At 40.9% G+C, this 20,406-nt stretch overlaps 1 protein-coding gene across 1 annotated transcript in view; it reads right to left on the reverse strand.

Moving 5' to 3' along the window:
• Positions 1 to 20,406, reverse strand: part of CCZ1 (CCZ1 vacuolar protein trafficking and biogenesis associated) — a 36,161-nt gene that overhangs the window by 4,962 nt on the left and 10,793 nt on the right. The window contains exons 8-12 of the mRNA XM_075899505.2: positions 13,856 to 13,937; positions 9,415 to 9,476; positions 7,831 to 7,942; positions 7,050 to 7,083; positions 6,505 to 6,622 (exon numbers count right to left, since the gene is read on the reverse strand). Of these exons, the coding sequence (XP_075755620.1) occupies positions 6,505 to 6,622; positions 7,050 to 7,083; positions 7,831 to 7,942; positions 9,415 to 9,476; positions 13,856 to 13,937 (408 nt within the window). The remainder of the gene's footprint in view (positions 1 to 6,504; positions 6,623 to 7,049; positions 7,084 to 7,830; positions 7,943 to 9,414; positions 9,477 to 13,855; positions 13,938 to 20,406) is intronic.

Here is a 20,406-nt window from a genome sequence, read left to right on the forward strand (position 1 = left end):
AGAGACCTCAGGCCAGGGCTGCAATGAGGATGATGAAACCCTGGCCACAAGGTGCTGCTGAACAGTTCTGACCCAGGGTCACTGAGCAGCAGGGTGACCTCTTCCATAGTCAGAAGCTTTGCCTCTTCCTCACCACAGTCTTGGCTGCTGAGTATTTCTGCTCTGGCCCACCAGAACAGCAGCCTTCCCCGCATCTTGTGCTGCCAGGGACTGGGTGTCACCAGCCCTATGGCAGCACAGGGGGCCTTCTACAGCCCTGCTGTCACAGGCATGAGGGGACAAGGCTGTAATCCTGCCAACTTTTAGTGACTAATTTTTTTTTAGTTGATTTACTGACATCTATCAATTTAAATTGAATCCTGCCATGCCTAGCTACTTTTCAAGACCCCGTGGCATGGTTGACAGGTGGTTTTTGGATAGCCATTGAAATGGAAAACATTTACACCTCCAAAACACTGATACCATTAGAGAGATCTGCATGAATTCCCAGTACAGGAAACAGAATAAGTGTGTGTTTGCGTAATGGCATTTCCTGCCCTTACCAGGACCCACTCACTGTGGAAGACATCAGAACATCTCCCTTTTTCCAGCACTCAGACTTCCTTAGCTCTGAGTTCTCGCACTGCGCCCATGATCTCATATAGTTGGTGGCTCTGAACCCCCACTGGTTGCTGGATTGGTTGGCTACCTGACAGGAAAGAGCATATAGATGCTGGCTGCCAGGGAGCAGGGATCTTTGCTGCCTCCCTAAAGAGGAGCCAGCTGTTGGCGTGGTTGGGTGCTGTGTCACGGATTTGTTTCATAAGGAAACTGCACCAGTTTTTCATTCACCGTCCTACTCGAAGTTAGAAAAAGCTTCCGCTCTTTCCTAGAATGGCCAAGCCAACAAGAGTTTTCCCACCCTCCTTTGTGGATTTGGGCATGAGATGATCACTCCCAGTCTGATCTCATCAACTCAAGAAGAAGTTTGACAAAACAAATCTTAGGAATATCTATACAGACTTCACAAAGGAGGATTGATATTGCTTTCAGTGATTGCTCCAACAATTACAATCAGTGAAGGTTTGCTACAGCAGTTGGCACTTCAGATTACACATTAATTTGTTTTGAACTATTTCAACTGAGAGACATGCCGTAGAATAGTTTACTCAACTATCACCTTAGCAGACCAGCAAATGGCTTAAAAGTCTGGATTATCTTGCTCCTTATGTCACCCAAATTCATTAGTGTTAAAAGAAACCATGTAAGGCTATCGGAGGCCCGCTGCATTAAAATTTAAGGGAGAGTTAATTAGAGGAGCTTCCTTTGCTTTAATTCATTATTGACATAAAAATAAGTACTTAATTGCATAGATTGGCAGCATTGCAAGCACATTTTGATTCACTGCAATTCTGCCTGTTTAGTACAGTCACCACACACCAAAGTAAGAGTGTATGCATCTATGGTATGATTGAGTTTTCTTTACAACAGCAATACTGTAGGGAACCAACAAGTACTCCACATGATAAATATGCCTTTTAAAAAAATATTTAGCACTATGGGAGAAGTTAATAAGTGCCTCAATTCTTCTCCCAATCGAGTGTGTACCATATAAATCTTGCCTGGTAATTTTCCCCTATTCTTATACAGAACTACCAAACAAACCATTTGTGTGGTACAAGTGATTGTTTCAAACATACTCAGTGCTAACTTTATCATCCTAAATACAACCTTCACATATATTAACCTGACAAGAGTAGACAAATGCCATATGCATTTGCTGAAGAAAATTTAAAATCTAAAGTTCATAATCCTTCAATTTAATGTGTCTATTGCTTTAAATCACCATGAACTATACACTAATTAAGCCACTTCCTTAAGCCTCTATTTTGTAAATGACCACAGCTTCTCTCTGCTGGCCATCATAATGTATGTGCTTAGCACTGGGCTGACATCTATGCTATTAAAATCAACCAGAGTCATACTACTGTATAAAACTGCACTTTGCTTTTAACATAAAAACACACATCAAAAGGAATTTGAGAGAAAGCAAACCTACTGTGTAATATCAAGCATTGATTTACCCTGGGTTTTTAAGAGTTAGAAAGGAATAAAGATTTCAATACCAGAGTCCCAGATCTCTATTTTTTTGTGAGAAAGCATTTAATTTTATGAGCTATTGTGCATGTTGATACAGATGGGGCTAGTAAATCTGAACATGAAGATTGCCTTACACTTCCCATTATAACACCATCTTTTAGTCACTTATTTTGCCAAACTAGCTGGGCTGACATTTTACATGTCAGAGCTCTGCCTCAATCTGAATTGCACTGGAAAATTTTGGTTCTAAGAAAGGAGGTATGGAAAAATGATTTCTCTATATTAAAATAATTCTGGAGACCTTTTCTTTGAGAAATTATTAAAATGTGGCAGATAATTGCTTTTGTGTAGTGATGTGCCTTTTACTATTTTCCATGAAGATTTGTCCAGACTGGGTTAAGTTACAAGATTTTGAAAAACAGGTTTTCAGATGTTCACTAGAGGCTCAGATTTTTAGCAGCTAAATTCCCTGAAGAGTCAGTTGCGCAGTGGGCATGCCCCAGTCCAGGGCAGAAGGACTGCAGCTGGACATTCCAACTCTGGACCATGCTGGGACTCGGCAGATGAACAGAGAACAAAGAACTTTGCATCCTGTGCTCAGTGAGCACCTCCTGCTGGGCTCAGGGAACATGGAAGAGGACAAGAGCTGAGCCTGCAATGAGGTGGAGGACAAAAGACTGGGACAGAAGGCTAATGGGGTTGAGAGGGAAGACTAGAACTGGCTGGATAAGACCACATGAAGCTGGAAGGGGAAGACAGACTGGCTGGGCAAGGGGACCAGGAACTGAAGTCATCAAGGGAAAAACAGGGATGGGAAAGAGACTGGGAGCTTAGCAGATGGAAGAAAGATGATGAGGGAGCAAAGGAGATCTATCCGATGTGGATCCAGAGTGTGGGAGAAGAAATGAGACTGACAGAGCAAAAAGACTGGGGCAAGAGGCTGGGGGTTTCTGGTGGAGAACGTGACACAGGACAAGGAGTCTAGGGAGGGAGACTGGGATTTAGAGCCAAGTGTAGATGTGGGGGGTAGCAGCAGTGTCAAGGGGGCCAGTCAATAGGAGAGAGAGAAATTTGATGAAGAGCTGGAGCAGGGCAACTGTTATTGGTTGCATAAGGAGATTTGGGACAAGGAGCAGAGAGTGTGGTTGTGGGAAGGTTAGGGCATGACTGAGCAAGGAGACAGATGAAGTGGCTGGAAGGGTAAAACTAAGGCTGTTTGGGCAAGACAACTGGAACGAAAAACCTTGAGAGCTGTGATTGGGACTGGCTAAGTGAAAAGAATGAGACTGGGATAATGAGCCACAGGCAGGGACAAGAAAAGACTGGGACATATTGGAGGGGATGGAGTAGAAGGGTTCAAGCTTGAGGGGGAGATGAACAGGCAGAAGAGTAGGGATTTTTTTCAGGGGGGAGGGGTGGGAAACATGTAACTGCTGAAACTGTGAATTTACATGCAGGGGATCGGGGAGGTAGATCCAATTAACTATTTAAACATGTACACTATCATACCCCTACAGGAGCATGTGCATACCTAATAGGCACTCCCCATCCAAAGTCTGGAATGGAACCTAAGAGTCCTCATTCCTCTGCCAGGAGCAACACCATGAAATACACTGACAAAGTTTCGCATTTCCCTCTAATGCTGGTCCACATACAAGATGACAACCTACAACTGCTAACTGTAACTCTGGTAGCTGAAGAGGCAGAGGTCTGTATGGTAGATCTAAACATTTCAGTTCTGCTGATCATCCAGGTAGTTGTCAATAGGATGCCAGGTGACCTTTTTTTTCCCCCCCAGTTTGCTTTTTAGGAATGTATGCAAGCACAAAAAATCCTATGCTAAAAGAACATTAAAAGTTGCAAAGTAAAGCACTTAACACCATTTGGAAATGAGGTAGAGGGCCCATGGAAAAAACCATATGTGATCATGTAATTAAAGACAGTAGCATAATGCATAAGCACAAGAATTAAGGTTTCATAGGCAATAATACTGTTGTCTCAACTTTTGAGTGCTTGAATTTGCCACCTGAACAATGTTCTTTTAACGTAGTTTTTTGTGCATTCATGACGTAATATACTGGGAGAGGTTATTTAATGTGCTGGATAAAGTGCATTCTGCTTTGTTCTGCTGGATGAAATGTCATAAATGTGTAGCAGGCACCTCTGAGTGATCTTGACACTGCATACTACATTGTGTGCATGTGCATATCCATTGCATGTATAATACACTGAGTTACACAGCCAGTATATTTTATCTACACTGAAAACTCCTCACCTTTTCTACTCAGAAATATACATATCATGGCCCTCGTTTACCTAAATGAAAAACATCTTCCCAATGTTTCTTTTTAATGCTATATACCATCACAGTTTGGAAAACCAAAGTCTCAGAAAGTCATGGGGAAGGTTACCACAAAGCTTGCTACATTTTCTAAAGGGGCAGGTTATCTCTGAACAAGGAGAGAGACACAGAGAGAGCTTACAAAGGGGTAGACAGCAGCAGCTGCTCTCCTCTCTACCTCCTTGAGCTGAGAGAAGTTCACAGCCTTTCCCTTGCTTTTCTCTTCACCATTATAAGGTGCCTGCCCTTGAGCCCAGCTGGGCAGCAGCTAATCAGACTCTGCTCCCACATAAAGAGCCAGTCACTCTGGCAGTGGGATAAAAGTAGGTAACCAGAAAGACCCTTTAGGGTTACAGGGTTAGCCTTTGGGAAGATGTTCAAGAATGAGCCATCCTCCTGCAGTGTTTCAGTGGCAAACCAAGTTCTCACTGAAGTCAGCTAAAAATGTTCACAAAATGGATGGAACAAGACAATAAAATTTACAGCATGTGGCCAGTGCAAGAAAACTCTCTCACTCTGTCTAGAGACAAGTTTCTACTAGTGACCCTGGCATTAAGCTGAGCATTGAAGGAGCAGAAAATTATCTGCTACACTTATGTCTCTTTGTATAATCCATTTAGAATTCTAGTCTTAGAAGAACACAGGCCTCCACATCAGTACTTCTTCTCTAGCAGTTCCATTTGTTTTCAGGGAGAGTAAAGGAAACAGAATTGAGTAAGTATAGGCAGCATAATGGGCCCCTACAACTGCCATAGCCAGGCAGCTGGGAATTCCCCCTGGCAGCACAGACACTTAGTTGCTGTACGCCACACCCTATCCCCTTCGGCCACAGGCATGGCCAGAACATTGCTGCATTCCAACACCGCCAGCTGGTGTAATGGCACCATGGTTACTGTAATATACACCAGATGTCAAATGTTCCCCATGTAGTCTCAGTAAGCAACAAAATACAAACGTGGCCTAAAAATGCCTCGACCCTACCCACAGTTGGGCCTTATATTGAACACAGCTTGGCCGGACATGAGGACAGGGCTAGAATCAATAATCTCTGTATGGGTAGGAAGTCTGAAGAAATAAGACTGTCAAGTCATTATCACCTTTCCTTTTTAAATAAAACCTCCTGATGTCAACCCAAACAATGATGGGTCCCACTGCTGCAGCAGCCTTTGGGTAGGTATATTTTCTAGTCAAAGGTGCCAATAAATTGCTTATTTTGTATATCTAACACCTTAAAAGAGTAAGTAGCACCTACACCTCAGCAATTCAATTTTTTGCAAGTTCACTAGAAAATCAAAGTTAAAATGTTCTCCCTCCCCCACATATTCCACTGGCCCCATTGCAAAAAGCAAAACCAGAAAATTCCTCCAGAGAAATTAGATTTTCTTGGGAGGTCACAGAATCTACTTTTATTTAGACTCTTGGTTAAAAATGACATGAAGAATTTCCAACTATTTTAGGTCCTGTCCACATCCGCTTCAGAACAATGCTAAGTATGACCAGAGTGGGCAGGACCTTAGAATTAAACACTAGATTGCATCTATCTCCCCATTGCCCTTAAGTTGAAACTCAACTTCAAATTTGAAAGACATTGGAAGGAGGGGAAAATAAAGCCCTAGATCTTCTGCTTCCACTGTAGAGGATATATAAAATGTCCATTATGCTGCTAATGTCACACATCCCAATAGAACCCTCATTGCAGAATAAAAATGGGTTACTAGAATCAGGTAATTTCTATTTGCACATGAACAATGACAACAAAACCACCAGGAACTGCATGACTTTAAAGCTAGATTAGAGAATGCCTTGACAAGGCAATATAAACCATAACACCACAATAACCTACATATAATTATTACTCTATAAAAACTAGTGCAGTTCTCCCATAGCACCTAAACATGTGACAATGGGTACTCTATAAATGCTAAGATATAAATGGCAAAAGATATATAAGAAATAAGCGTTAATTCAAAGAGAATGCTCTTAAAGTATATTCTCATGTTGTTACCCTTATCGAAGCAGTCATTAAAATAGACTTTGAGCTATCTAGTGAAGGTTCGCAATAGGAACATAAAGATAGTACAAACCCTGATATCCTTTTGTTGATGTTGTATTGTTCACATATGTCTGATGCTAATACTGTGAGTTGAGGCCCAACAATGCTGTCCAGTTTACGGCAAAAATCCAGTGTAGGCTGCATTGAGGCTATGAAGTAGTTTCAAAAAGATGGTAAGTTTTTTCCTAACAGTATATGAGGTCTATACTATTTTGTGCCAAAAAGACAAATATGTTCTTTTGTAATCAACTTTAAGCATTCATAAGAATCTTGGACCACATTACACCTATGAAATTTCATCAACTTCCAAGGGTCTTCCAGAGAGTAACTGAAGGCAAAATAGTGCCCGTTCTCTACCATCAAGCAAAACAGTTAAAATAATCTAAGAAGTTGGTTAAAGTTTCCACATAGAACAAATTAACACACAAGACTATAATGAACGAATACTCTGAAATAGCAAAATCAGTCTAGATTATGTTTGATAATGTTTTGGTAGAGAGACAGTACAGAAAAACAAAGTTGTCAAAAGAAAATAATCTCCCTGGTTTATTTCAAATCATACAAATCTGTACCTACCATCAATCATAAAACAGACTGCTGCACTCATGGCCTGAAACAAACCAAAACAAAAAATATTTACAAAATAAATTTTCTTCCCTCAAATTTCACCAACACATTCACTGAAGAAGTTATTTACTGTATACCAGTTACATTTTGAAAAAATTTTCAAGTCACAGTCAAGCTAGAGTGTTAACAGTAAACATTTACTTCCATGACACAATAGTGGACACCCAATTTTCTATATTTTTCAGTTCTGGACAAGGTTTTTACATCAGTTATTCAGGAGGACTTTGAGAAGTAGTTTATTGTTCTAGAGGAATTGAAATGCAGTCTGACTAGGGCATTGCTCACATGCAAAATGTGCACTGAAAATCTAACTAAAATCAGTTTTTAAATCCATTTTAAATCAGTCCTAACACACGTTTGAACCTTTTTATAACTGGCTCATCTTGATTTAGCTTAGGGTTGCCACTGGCCGGAAGCCAGCTTAAGCAGCTCTGAAAAAAATACTGCTTTTTGAGTTCACTGTTGGTATCGCCATATGAAAGGGATATAGACAGACTTGCCAAATTTGCATTGATTGGATTAAACCAGAACTTCTAAAAGAAACCCAGAAAATTCAGAAAAAAAAAGTTATTTTAACTTTTAAATATGAACCCTGTGTGAGCTCTCTGTCTCACTGTTCTGATCTGGTCCTTCCACATGCACTTTTATGCATGGTTTCATAATTAAAGCTCAGCAGTGTTTTCTTCCTGGTATGTATTCATACTACATTGGAATAGAGGAAGTTTGATACCTTATAAACAATTAAATGAAGTTCTTCATAAGTGCCATCTGTATTTACAAATATTTTGGGAAATCTGCATTTTGCTTCTGGATCATTAAGATTTAAAGGTCCAGTAAGAAACCTAAAAGTAAAAATTAAACAGGACAAATATAATTCATTTTTATATTCAACAACAATTTATAAGCACATGAAAAATATTTAAAGCTAGAAATTACTTAAACACATGCCTACATTTTAATAGAATTTCTGTCTAACCAGGTACTTATATAACTCCCTCCCTTTACTACAGTATCTGACTGTGTATCCATGTCAAATTGTCACTTTTAAATTAATTGAAAGACTTGGATCCCGACTTCAAAGAGGCTACTCACATGCTTAACTTTAATCATTTGAATGAGTAAACATTGTTAGAATACACAGAAAGAGGGTTCTTTTAGATCAAGATAAACAGCACGTTGTAATTTAAGACTAAGTTGTGAGTGACCAGTGGCATTTCAACAGCCTTTCATTGATCATAGTTAGCTACTGTGCAGAGAACAAGGAACCAACTGTATTTAGCAACAGGCCCTCGAAAAAACAACTGCAAAAAACTTAGTATATTAGCATCAAAATAACTCAGAGAATAGGGAAATAAAAGCAAACAACATGTGGATGATCAGGGCAACCCAATAAATTCTCCAGCAACTTTTAAAAGGACCGTCTTATCAATGATCACTGCACAATGCACACTCTGGTACATCTCGCTCGTCTGCTCCCCAGCAATTAAATGAAAAATTGAAGACTGAAACAAGCTAACACACACCCTGAATGGGGGGGGAGGTGTGGACAGGAGAAGGAAGAACATGCCCATAATGTGCAAGACTTTCAACCAGGGATTATTTAAAAAACAAAACAAAACAAAACAAAAAAAACACATACACACACACACACACACCACACATTCTGTGCTCTGGAAACAGGCCAAGAAGGACCTAATCCATCACTCAGAATAAGGTCACACACTGGCCAAATGAAAAAAGTCTCTCACTAATGCACCTAATACACTAGACGTGCAAGAGGCAAGTCTCTAGACAGATCATTATTTTGTTCCTGTATGACAAATCTTACTGCTTGGGGGAAAGGAATTGGAGGAACTCTCACTATGGGTACGTCTAGACTACATCCCTCTTTTGACTGAGGAATGTAAACTACACACTTCGAAATTCCAAATGAAGCTGGGATTTGAATTTCCCATACTTCATTTGCATAATCGCATCATGGCACTCTTTCGAAAAAGCGCTATTTTGGAAGTGAAACTGCAGTCTAGATGTGGTTCTTTTGAAAAATAGAAGCCTTTTTTGAAAGATCCTGTAAAATGAGGTTATGAACAACATGCTAACAGCAGTAAGAAAGACATAAGTATGCAGTAGGTCTGTACAAGTTCTTCACATCACAGGTCAAATTCTACACAGCCTATGAGATTATCTGGGTGTAGAAATTAACCCCAAGAATACATTTACACTGCTACCTAAACAAACCATCCTGTGTTCCAAAAGCGTAGCTTTCCTGTGAAGCGAAGAAACACTATATAGTATGACAGTTGATAAGAACTACCTTCCGTAGTGTTGTAGATTTCCTGGCATTTCTGCACGTATTGGGGAATCTCTTCCTGCTAACTGAAAACAAACAGGAAATAAATACCTTAGAATATTTCTTTCAGTTTCTCCTTATTCTGCAGTAGCTAAAGAAACTGTCCACAGTAAACAGACTGCAGACTATACCTCTCTTGCTAGGAAATATATCATTAATGCATAACGAGAAGGGCAAGAATAAATGTCAACAATATTTAGAGAAATATAACAACAAAATACCCAATTATTAATCTGAAAAAAGTTCCACAAATTATTTAACTTTGCTATATAGCTCTTTTAATGCAATTTTATGGCTCCTGTCATCATCATATCTGAGCAAAGTCTAATGAATTTATCCTCACTCTGTGTCAGGTTGATAGGTATTTTCACTGTGCAGGTGGGAGACTGAGGCATGGGAAGATTAAGTGAGTTGCTCATGGTGACATAGGAAGTCAGCCAGAAACTAAACCCACACTTCCTAGCTCCAAGTCTAGTGCCACATCTCCCAGGCCATTCTTGCTTCCTCACTAAAATCTTCACATTTCCAAATATTAACAGTAACACAGGCTGTTTCTCGTATTGCTGGCTGAATTACATTTTATCTAGGTAATACATTGGTCACTAATCAACCATCCTAATTGAAGCCCTTAAGGAAACCTCTCAAATGATCTCAGTTTTTACATAGCTGTATAATATCCACATATTTATCCATTTCTAGTTTCCAGTTATTGAATATTCTACATTTTTTCCTTTTTATTGTTTATAGCCAAGTCCACATAGTTGCAACATTTTTTTTATGACTACAGGGGAATTGGCTCCCTTTGGGGTAACTGTTGTAACCTGTTTCACAATTTGAATCCTTACTGCTTTCTAAGATTCAGATTTTTTATTGGCAGTTTAAATGCCAACAGACCCTGGTCCTCTGCAGAAGAAATTGAACCTAGAACTTCTGTCGCTCAGTGCATGAGCCTCTACTGCATGATCTAAAAGCCTGTTCCTATTAGCTAAGGCTGTAGAGCAGACTCATTCTCTCTGTAACTGGTCTCGGTGCCACTAGATGGGATAGTACACCACACCCAGAAGGTGCATGGGTTACTTTAAGGGAATACTGTTCTTTTTTTCATTTGTGAACACCAACAATGACATCCAAGACCTAGTTAAGCAACCTTTCTTAATCAATTTTATGATACCGAGTTTTTGTTGAAGAGCAATACTGAATATCAGCAAACCTGAACAAAGAGGAGAAGCAAGATCAAGGATACTTCACTGAAAACACCAGTATCTTCTTATCAAAAGCAAGGGACTCGGAACAAATTAATCTGCTAATTGTAACTGAGATGACATTGTGAGAGAAGAAAAGCAGTCTTTATTTGAGGGAGCCAGATCTTAAATGAGCAGGGGTCAGCTGCCTATGACTTGCGAACCCTATTTGGTTCACTTAGGAGCCAAATATGGCTCATGGCTTGAGCTCATCCCCCCATTCTTCCCCGCCACTTGAATTGGGGAGCCCATACTAGCAATCCATCATAGCACCCCCCCGTAAGACTGGAGCCCGCACCAGCTTCTTGCAGGGGCAGAGGGAGGAAAGCCCCAAGGCTCCACGCTGGATCTGGCTTACGGGGAAGTGCACACACTGCTCCTCCCCTCCCCACAGCAACATGCACGCTTCCTTATCCACCCTACTTTCCCCTGTGCTCCAGGGAGGTGGGATATGGGAACTACATGGTGATCACATCCAGCTGTGCCGGATGTGGCGGTGATGAACACTGAGCACGCAGGGGCTGGGGGAAGAGGACAGATAAGATGGCGGCAGAGGATCCGGACTTTGGGGACTAGGAGTGACACGTGCCTTCTTCCAGCGCTGCCTGCAGATCTTACCCAAGAGATGCTGGTCTCCAGGGCCAAGTAAGTACCAGCCAAGCTGGGGAAGCAATGGGAGTAGGCTGCTGCTGCTCCTCCTGGGCTGCCACCAGGAGGTGTGCATGAAGCTGAGGGGGCCTATTGGAGCTGTCAAGGTTGGATTGTGCTCATGACTGACTCCCAGGCTGGGGATCCTGCCAATGGAGCAGCAGGAATCCATGCCTTGGACAGGGAGCGTGGGAGCAGCATGGGTACAAAAAGCTAGTGCTGCCCAGACCCTGCACACCCTGACCCACTGTGCCGAAACCCTGCACCCCCAGCTTGTTCCTGCACCTGCCTCCTCCCCCCGGCCAGATCCCTGTACCCAGCTTGCTCCTGCACCCTACCTCCCACCCAGATTCTGCACCGCCATCCCTATCTCACTCACTGTCAGCTCTGTCCTGCACACTGGATCCCTTGAGTAAGATGTCTCAGCTGGGGGCCACATTAGTGAGAGTTGAAGGTTTCTGGAGGGATTGTTTTTTTGCTTCTCACTTGTGTGGTCCCCAACTGATTTTTCTGTGGGACAGTGGACCCAACCCAAAAATGATTCCCCACCCCTGACATAAAGACAGACAATGTTGAAGCCTTGTGTTGGACATAATATTTTACTTCATTTAAAAATGAAGCCTGGCCAACAAGACCCCAATTGGGGCCCAGCCCCCATCTGGCCGCAGCATCATAGCACTCCTGCACCCCCTAAACACCCCAACCCTGAGCCCCTCATAGTCCCACATCCCCAGTCCCCTGCACCCCCACATCCTCATTCCTCGGATAGAATACTCCTGCACCCCCCACACTCTAACCTTGTGCCCATAGTCCATCATACACCCAACACCCCTGCCCTGAACCCCTCATACATCCCAACCCAAACTCCTGCACCCCCATATCCCCAACCTCCACCATTAGATTGTCAGAAGACAGCCTGAATGCATGCATGAAGCTGGATTTGACTAGTTATGTAAATTTCAAAGAAATGTGTGAAAAGATGCAGCAGCAGTCCCATTAAATAAAGTCTGAGTACAAGGTTTCATTTCTGCTATTATTAATCATGTCAGTTATCAATAATATTAAGTTGTATATTTTCAGTCATGCAAATGGGCATTCTTATATGGCTTTTTGTTGACCACCTGTTCTGAATTTTGATGTTGTTTGGCTCTTTGGTTTGATAAGGCTGCCAACCCCTAATTTAGAGCTTCATGGAAGCTAGTTGAAAACCATTGCACATGACAGAGCATAAGCATTATGCTCCATGTAGGATGCTACATATTGAGCAAGCAGCCACACTCTGCATTAGAGGAAGTTTCTAAATGGTCTTTAGACACAAACATTCTGGAGGGGACAAAGCTTGGATCACTGACATCTGTAATGTGCGTCTTTCTGTTTTTCTAGTTAAGACTGTCCCCATTCAAACTTATTCTCAAAAAGCTTAACGCTGACTTGTTAACTGTATTTTTTCTATTAATCAATTATCACTGCTCGATTTAGAACTGAACTTCATTTAGTATAGGGCCTTCTATAGTCCATGTGTACTAAAGCACTTTACTGGAAGGCAGTTAAATACTTGCAGTGCATCATCAAAGGAAAAGGCAAATATACACTGCACGGAGAAAGGGAATGTAAGCAAGGATCAGAATCTGTTCTGGGCACTGTATTGAACCCTCAATTTGTAAAAGTGAAAACACTATATAAATATTTATAGATTAAGCCTTCCAATAAATGTACAATAAGTGTAAGCTTCTTTATCTTATGGACAGGAAGAGCAAGACAGAGAGGTGGTATGAATTACTCAGTGTCACACAGAAAGTGAATTCAGGTTTTCTGAGTCCAAACTCTGTGCTTCAGTTTTTTTTTCAAAAGGATTTGCAAGATTTTTAACATTCACCTGGCCACTTACCAAAAGGGACCTTTGATTAAGGTTTTATCTAAAGGACATCTTCTATCAGAATACAGTACTACATTGTATTAGTTCACCGTACGGTTAGCATTTGTATGATCCCAAGCCTTGGCATAGGATTATAATCCACAATGTTCTGGCTTTAGGAACAGGACTGTTACCAACTGATCTGCACTGACAGGGCTAGGACAATAATATTTATTCAGATTTCAACAGACATACTGAAAGAATGACCTATCCTGGACTCTAATCACACTTACCATCCACAAATATACACATTACAAAACAATCAGAGAACCTGAGCAGCAGCAGACCACCCCTCTCCTGCCAGGCACATGCAACCACCAGGCAGCAAATCATTACAAAACAATTAATGTCGCCTTCCTTCTTCAAAGTACAAAGCACTTCCAAAAATTACCTGCTCATAAAGGACTTTGGGGCTTTTCTCAATGCAATGAGCATGTATGAAGAATTAATTCCTAAATTGGAGAAAGCAGTTTCAGAAACTTCCTCTCTACTATATCAAGGGAGCACCAGCTCAAGTACTTTATTCATACTGCTATAGTGCATATGGTACAAGACATCTGTGCAAAGTATATGTGCTGTTACAAAAACCACATATCCATACCTCTGGCTCGATGTGCCTGGGAAAGAGGGATGTTGTGAGATATTTGTATAAAATTCTCATGTCATCTTGTTCTAATCCACTCCTGGAATATCAGAGAAAAAAAAAAGTTAAAAGGTAGACTGCAAAGCAGGAAAAACAATTTCTCTAAGCGTGTTACTTCATGGCCAACATCTTTATAACTAAGAGCTGGACAAGCCGCAATTTAGAGCCTTCTGGGAGAACTAAACTCAGTTCTTTTATATGACAAGGCACCAATTTCTTTTGTACAGACAGTCCCCAGTATAAGTTTAATTTTTAATAGGATGCTCATTCCCCTACAATATTACTAATATATCCACGTTAACAAATAGATAAAATCATGAATTAAAGAGTCTTGTCCTAATTTATGAGTCCATATTTGATTTCACAAGCAAATTATGTGTAGCGAATACTTGAATCTAGACAAATATAGGGAGACTAGGATTTTTTTAAAATAATAATTTTATAACTTCTTTCTCACCTAAATATTGTGAACATTCTCTCCTTACGTCTTACTAGCCTTTGAACATGAAAACCTTGCATAGCTACTCCGATGTGAAACAGTATGCCAAAAGCAGCTGTGCCATGTCAGTACACACCAGAAATACAAACACAGCTGAAGAGGAATAGCTAGTTTTCAATTACATTGATGCAGCAAACTCCTTAAACTGCATTTTTAACAGAAACAAAGAAATCTGTTGTAATATTTTCTGCACATAAAGTCAGGATGAATCAAAAGTAGTTTTGGTTAACTGAAAATGCAGCGCTTTTCAGTATTACTTTTTGGTTGTACATAATTTGCTTGTAAAATCAAATATGGATTCATAGACTGACTTTAAAAAGTTTCTAATTGTTGTTAATAATGTGAATAGATTATCAAGAACCCAGATGATTAATATGATTCGGTAAAAATGAATTGAGACGTTATGATGATTATGGTAGTGTCTTGTTCAGAGTAGGTCCTTTTCTCCATTATATGTTTAATTTTGGACATGAAACTTAAAAGTTTCAAATCTTCAGCAATAATTAACTTAGTACATATGTTTACACTATTCCAAAGAAACCATCCATTAGAAACTGATAGGTAGCTCTGGTTTTTGTAATGAACACACATCAAATTAAGAGTGTGGGGGCACATTTTGTTCTTATTTACAAATCCACGGAAGTCAGCAGGGTTCTACAAATTCTGAGGCAGCTCTAGGGTGACCAGTTGTCTGGTTTTTGACTGATTCACCTAGTAAAAAATGGACCCTAGCAGCTGCAGGCAGCACCACCCACTAGGGCATTAAAAGTTCAGGCAGCATCGGTGCAGAGCCAAGACAGGTTATTCCCTACCTGTCCTGGGACACCGCGCTATACTTCGGAAATGGCCAGCAGGTCCAGCTTCTCAGCAGGGGACCACCAGGTTCTGTGGGCTGCCCTTGCTGCCCTGAGTACTGGCTCTGGACTCCCACTGGCCAGTTCCCAATGGGCTGCCCCCAGCCACACTGAGCACCGGCTCCACAATCCAATTGGCTGGCTCCCAGCCAGTGGAAGCTGGGGGTGAGGGCAATGTCTGCAAGCAAGAGCCTCCTGCCCATGCCCCTGTCGGCCACTTCCAGAGTGCGGTGCAGTGCTGTGCCTCAGGACAGGCAGGCAGTCTGCCTTATGCACCTCCCGCTAACCAGGAGCCACCCAAGACTAACTTGAGCCCCCCTCCACCTCAACCCAGAGCCCTCTCCTGCACTCTAAACCTCTCATCCCAGGACTTAACCCACAGTCCACACCACCAATCCAGAATCTGTACCCCCTCTACACCCCAGCTCCATCTCAACCCACAGCCCCCTCTTCCATTCTGAATTCCTCAGCCCCACGCCCTAGCCTGGAGTCCTCCCCTGCACTCCAAACCCCTCATTCCCAGTCATACTCCAGAGTCCACACCCCCAGATGGAGCCCTCACCACCTTGCACACCCCAACTACGTGATGGAGGCCAGAGCTCCCTCCTGCACCTGGAGCCCAAACCCCCACTTAGAGCGCTCACTCATTCCCAAGCCCCAAAACCTTACTCCAGCCCAGTGAAAGTGACAGTGAGGGGGAATGTAGTGAGTGGGGGCGGGGCTAGTTTGTTTAGGGTTGCCAACTTTCTTTTGGCCCAAAAACAGTCAGCTCAGAATATAGCCCTACTCAGTTTAACACCATATGTGTGTATGTGTGTCAAATACTAATATCAAATTATCACATTTATGAGGTTTACACATTACTTCTCAAAGCTTTCTTTCCCATCATTTAAAACTGCTATTATTCAGTTTACCCTCAGCCATGTTATATGTTAAAGGTTTCTGCATTAGTGAACTATGCAGCATCTATTTCAACTGCAAACAACATCCTCACCGCAGACTCTGACTTTAAGATAACAGAGCAAAAATTCTCGGATGTCTACTACCATCATCTCTCATTGATTTCAGCCACTCAAATGGACCAGGCTCCAGGATTTAGTTTATCATTACCAAATGAGATCCTTATTGCCTAGATGAAATACCGGTAACTATACAGTACTGCTAAAGGGAGAAGACATTATTTACACATTGTGTGTGGATGCAGACTGTAACCGATCATTCCAATTTATGAGAAAGCCTCCTTTTCCAGGAAAGATAAGATATTTAGAAAAAAAGGAAAACCATTTAAAATATTAATTTATCATCTCTTAATTTATCACATGTAAGCTCTAGCATCCTTAAGGCAGCCTTAAGCTTCTCTTTACTGCTGACACAAACTGTGCACTGTGACATTCTTGACAAGTGAAAAAATGCAAATATCTAACCTTCACTGATTTTTCCCAAGCCAGAGATGATAAAAAAGAAAATACTGTATGCCTCAAGAGATACACATTGAGCTTGAAATGTTAAAACTGCTTATATCTCAATAATACTGTAGAAAATATTGCTTTACAAGTAAACTCCTATTTATTCTCTCCAAATATTTTCACACTGTTTGAGTTATTGCCAAAGTTTAAGTCTTCAGATCACTTAATAAATAAAAGACTTTTCCAGGCGTGGCCAGCTCTTCCAATTTCAATATGTTGATTTCTCAAAATGGAAACTATTCACAACTACAGGGAAAGGCTCTGTATCCAACTGTTTCATATTCGTAGAGTTTAAGACCAAAAGGGATCATTGTGATCAGCAGGTTAGACCTTCTGAACAACACAGGCCACAGATGATAATTCCTAGAGTAGATCTTTTAGAAAAAACATCCAATCTTGATTTAAACATTGTCAGTGATGGAGAATTCAGCATGATCCTTTGTAAATGGGTCCAATGATTAAATTACTCTATTAAAAATATAGGCCTTATTTCAAATCTGAATTTATCTAGCTTCAACTTTCAGATACTAGATTGTGTTATGCCTTCCTCAGCTAGAATTAAGGGGCCTATTATTAAATCTTTGCTCCTCATGCAGATACTAATAGACCAATGAAGTCACCTCTTACCTTTCCTTGGATAAGCTAACTAGGCTGAGTTCCTGAAGTCTTATCAGTATATGTTTTCTAATTCTTTAGTCATTTTCATAGTTCTTCTGTGAACACTCTCCAATTTATCAATATCCTTCCTGAATTTTGTGTCTCAGACCTGGATACAATAGTCCAGCAGCAGATGCACTAGTGCCATGTACAGAGGTAACAACCTCTCTACTCCTATTCAAGATTTGTATGCATTCCACGCTTCCATTAGCTCTTTTGACCATAGCATCACGCTGGGAGTTCATGTAAAGCTGGTTACCCACCATAATCTTTTCTAGAGTCACTGCTTCCTGGGATAGAAGCCTCCATCCTGTAAGTATGGCTTACAATCTTTATTACCAGACACAGCTATTTTAACAGTTAATGTAAATGTATATTGTTTGCTTGCACACATTTGACCAAGCAATCTAGATCGCTCTGAATCAATTATCTGTCCTCTTCATTATTTATCATTTCCCCCAATTTGTGTCATCACTATATAAGAATGACCAGTACAAAAGAATCTCTAATATATGCACATTTCCCATGTATATCCTAAAAATTGTGGAAACTTTCCTGCTAAGATTCTTCAAGCATTTCTAGAAATATTTGGTAATTCTCACTGTCGCTCTATAATTCTACACAACTAAGGAAGTTGCTTAGGAGAAATTCCACAAATCCTGAAATTGAGTACAAATTGTTCCAAAACCATTATTTTTCACTTTGTCACATTCATATGTAAGTAAAACTATCAATAAATGGCAACAACACATAGATGGTTATTATATATGGCCCATTCATCTCAAGAGATGGTGGTAAGCAGCATCAGAGACAATCTATGAGTTGTGCCTGGATCTGCAACTTCTTTCATGGCTTGTGTGTCCAATATTGGATTTGCACAGTCGATTACAATAGCTACATGCCAATCTACTTCCTTTTTCATCAGTCTGAGACTTTTTCCTTCTGAGACGGAGTTCTTTTGCACGTCTTGCACAGGTCCTATTGAAAAATGACGTGCCCTGTTGTAATAATTGTCGCCAGGTGTTGCGATCTGATGTAGATTCCCAAGCGCTTGGATTGATGTTAAACCTTTTCATAGTGTTTTTATATGTATCCTTGAATCTTTACTTTGGCCTTCCTCTTGCCCTTGCTCCACTTGTTAGTTCACCAAAGAAGAGTTCTTTGGGAAGGCGTTTATCACTTATTCTCCTCGCATGGCCAAGCCTCTGGAGTCTTCTGTTGTTAAGGATTGCTATGAAACTGGGTATGCCAGCTCTTGATAGGACATCTTCATTTGAAACTTTGTCTTGCCACTTAATATTCATGATTCTGCGAAGGCAGCGAAGGTGGAAACTGCTCAATTTTTTCTCTTGGCACGAGTAGGTAGTCCAGGTCTCAGATCCATAAAGCAAGACACTTAATATGCACGCTTGGTATATCAATATCTTTGTTTTCATTGTCAGTTTGGGATTGTTCCATGCTCGTTTCGTAAGTCTGCCAAATGTTGTGGCTGCCTTCCCAATTCTGATGTTGAGTTCTTAATCCATGGAGAGATTTTTGGTGACGTAGACCCAAGGTAACAGAATTGTTCAACCACCTCTAATGGACTGTCATTCAAAATGACCTTGGGTGGCTGAGATACACCTTTAGCAAACACAACAGTTTTCTTCACGCTTATGTTGAGAAAGACTAGTTTACTAACTCTGGATAGAGACTCCATCAGTGCCTGTAGCGTGTCCTCATTATGTGCAACAAGCGCTGCATCATCTGCGAATAGGAGTTATCTAATGAGGACTTTCTTGACCTTAGTTTTAGCCTTGAGTCGTGTTAGGTTGTAAAGAGAACCATCTAACCTTGTGTGGAGAAATACATCACTGTGTGAGTTTAGAAATGCACAATTTAATAGGACTGAGAAGAATATACCAAAGAGGGTAGGAGCAAGGACACATCCCTGTTTGACTCCACTCTTCCCCAAAAAGGGTTCAGATATAGATCCGTCATAGTACACTGTTGCTTTCAGATCTTCATGAAAAGATATTAGAAGCTTGAGCAGAGTTTGTGGACAGCCAATCTTAGTTAACACTTCGTACAATCCTGGTCTACTGACTGTATCGAATGCCTTTGCTAAGTCCACAAATGCTATAAACAGTGGCTTTCCTTGCTCTCTGCATTTTTCTGGTAGTTGAAGAGAAAAAATCATGTCTCTTGTTGACCTGCCAGCCCTGAAGCCACACTGTTTCTGGATAGACTCGATCTGTGAGTTTTTGCAGGTGATTAAAAATGACACGAGCAAATGCTTTACCTGTAATGCTTAGCAAAGAGATGCCTCTGTAAATGTTATAGTCCCCCTTATCACCTTTGTTTTTATAGAGAGTAATGATGTCTGCGTCCCTCATATTATGAGGGACCACTCCTGCTCGCCAACATTTTATAAGTAAGTCATAGAGGAAGGGGATGAGGACAGCTATGTTAGCCTTCAGAACTTCAGATGGAATCCCATCATTACCTGGTGCTTTTCCACTGGAGAGAGCATCAAGTACTTGGGAAAGCTCTTCCACCATAGGCTCTACATCTAGCTCTAACATTTCTGGAAGAGTTGGAATGAGGTTATCAAGTTCAGGATGTATTGTACGCTCATGGGATTAAAGACTTGAGTCGTGTTCCACCCATCAGGCCATCTGTTGGTTTTTAATCTATAATCACCTGTCCATTTACATGTTTCAATGGAGCAACTTTGGTAATGTTTGGTCCAAGTGCTTTCTTCAGTCCATCAAACATGGTTTTCAGGTCACTCATATCGAATGCTTTTTGAATTCCAGAACACAGATCGGCCCAATACTTGTTTGCACACCATCTGGATTCTCTCTGAAGAGCAGATCTTGTATGGCGGAGCTGATCTCTTGAACTTTGCGATGGATTCTTTATGTTATTCAGAAAAACCTTGTTTTTTTCTTCAAGAAGAGGCCTGAGAATGTCAATGTTTTCATCAATCCAGTCTTTGTTGGAAAATTTCTGTGTTCCAAAGGCAGATATGGCACATTCATATCTCGCAGC

The sequence above is a fragment of the Pelodiscus sinensis genome, chromosome 15 (genome assembly GCF_052426305.1).
Source record: "Pelodiscus sinensis isolate ZL-2025 chromosome 15, ASM5242630v1, whole genome shotgun sequence".
In the NCBI taxonomy this organism is placed as follows: domain Eukaryota; kingdom Metazoa; phylum Chordata; order Testudines; family Trionychidae; genus Pelodiscus; species Pelodiscus sinensis.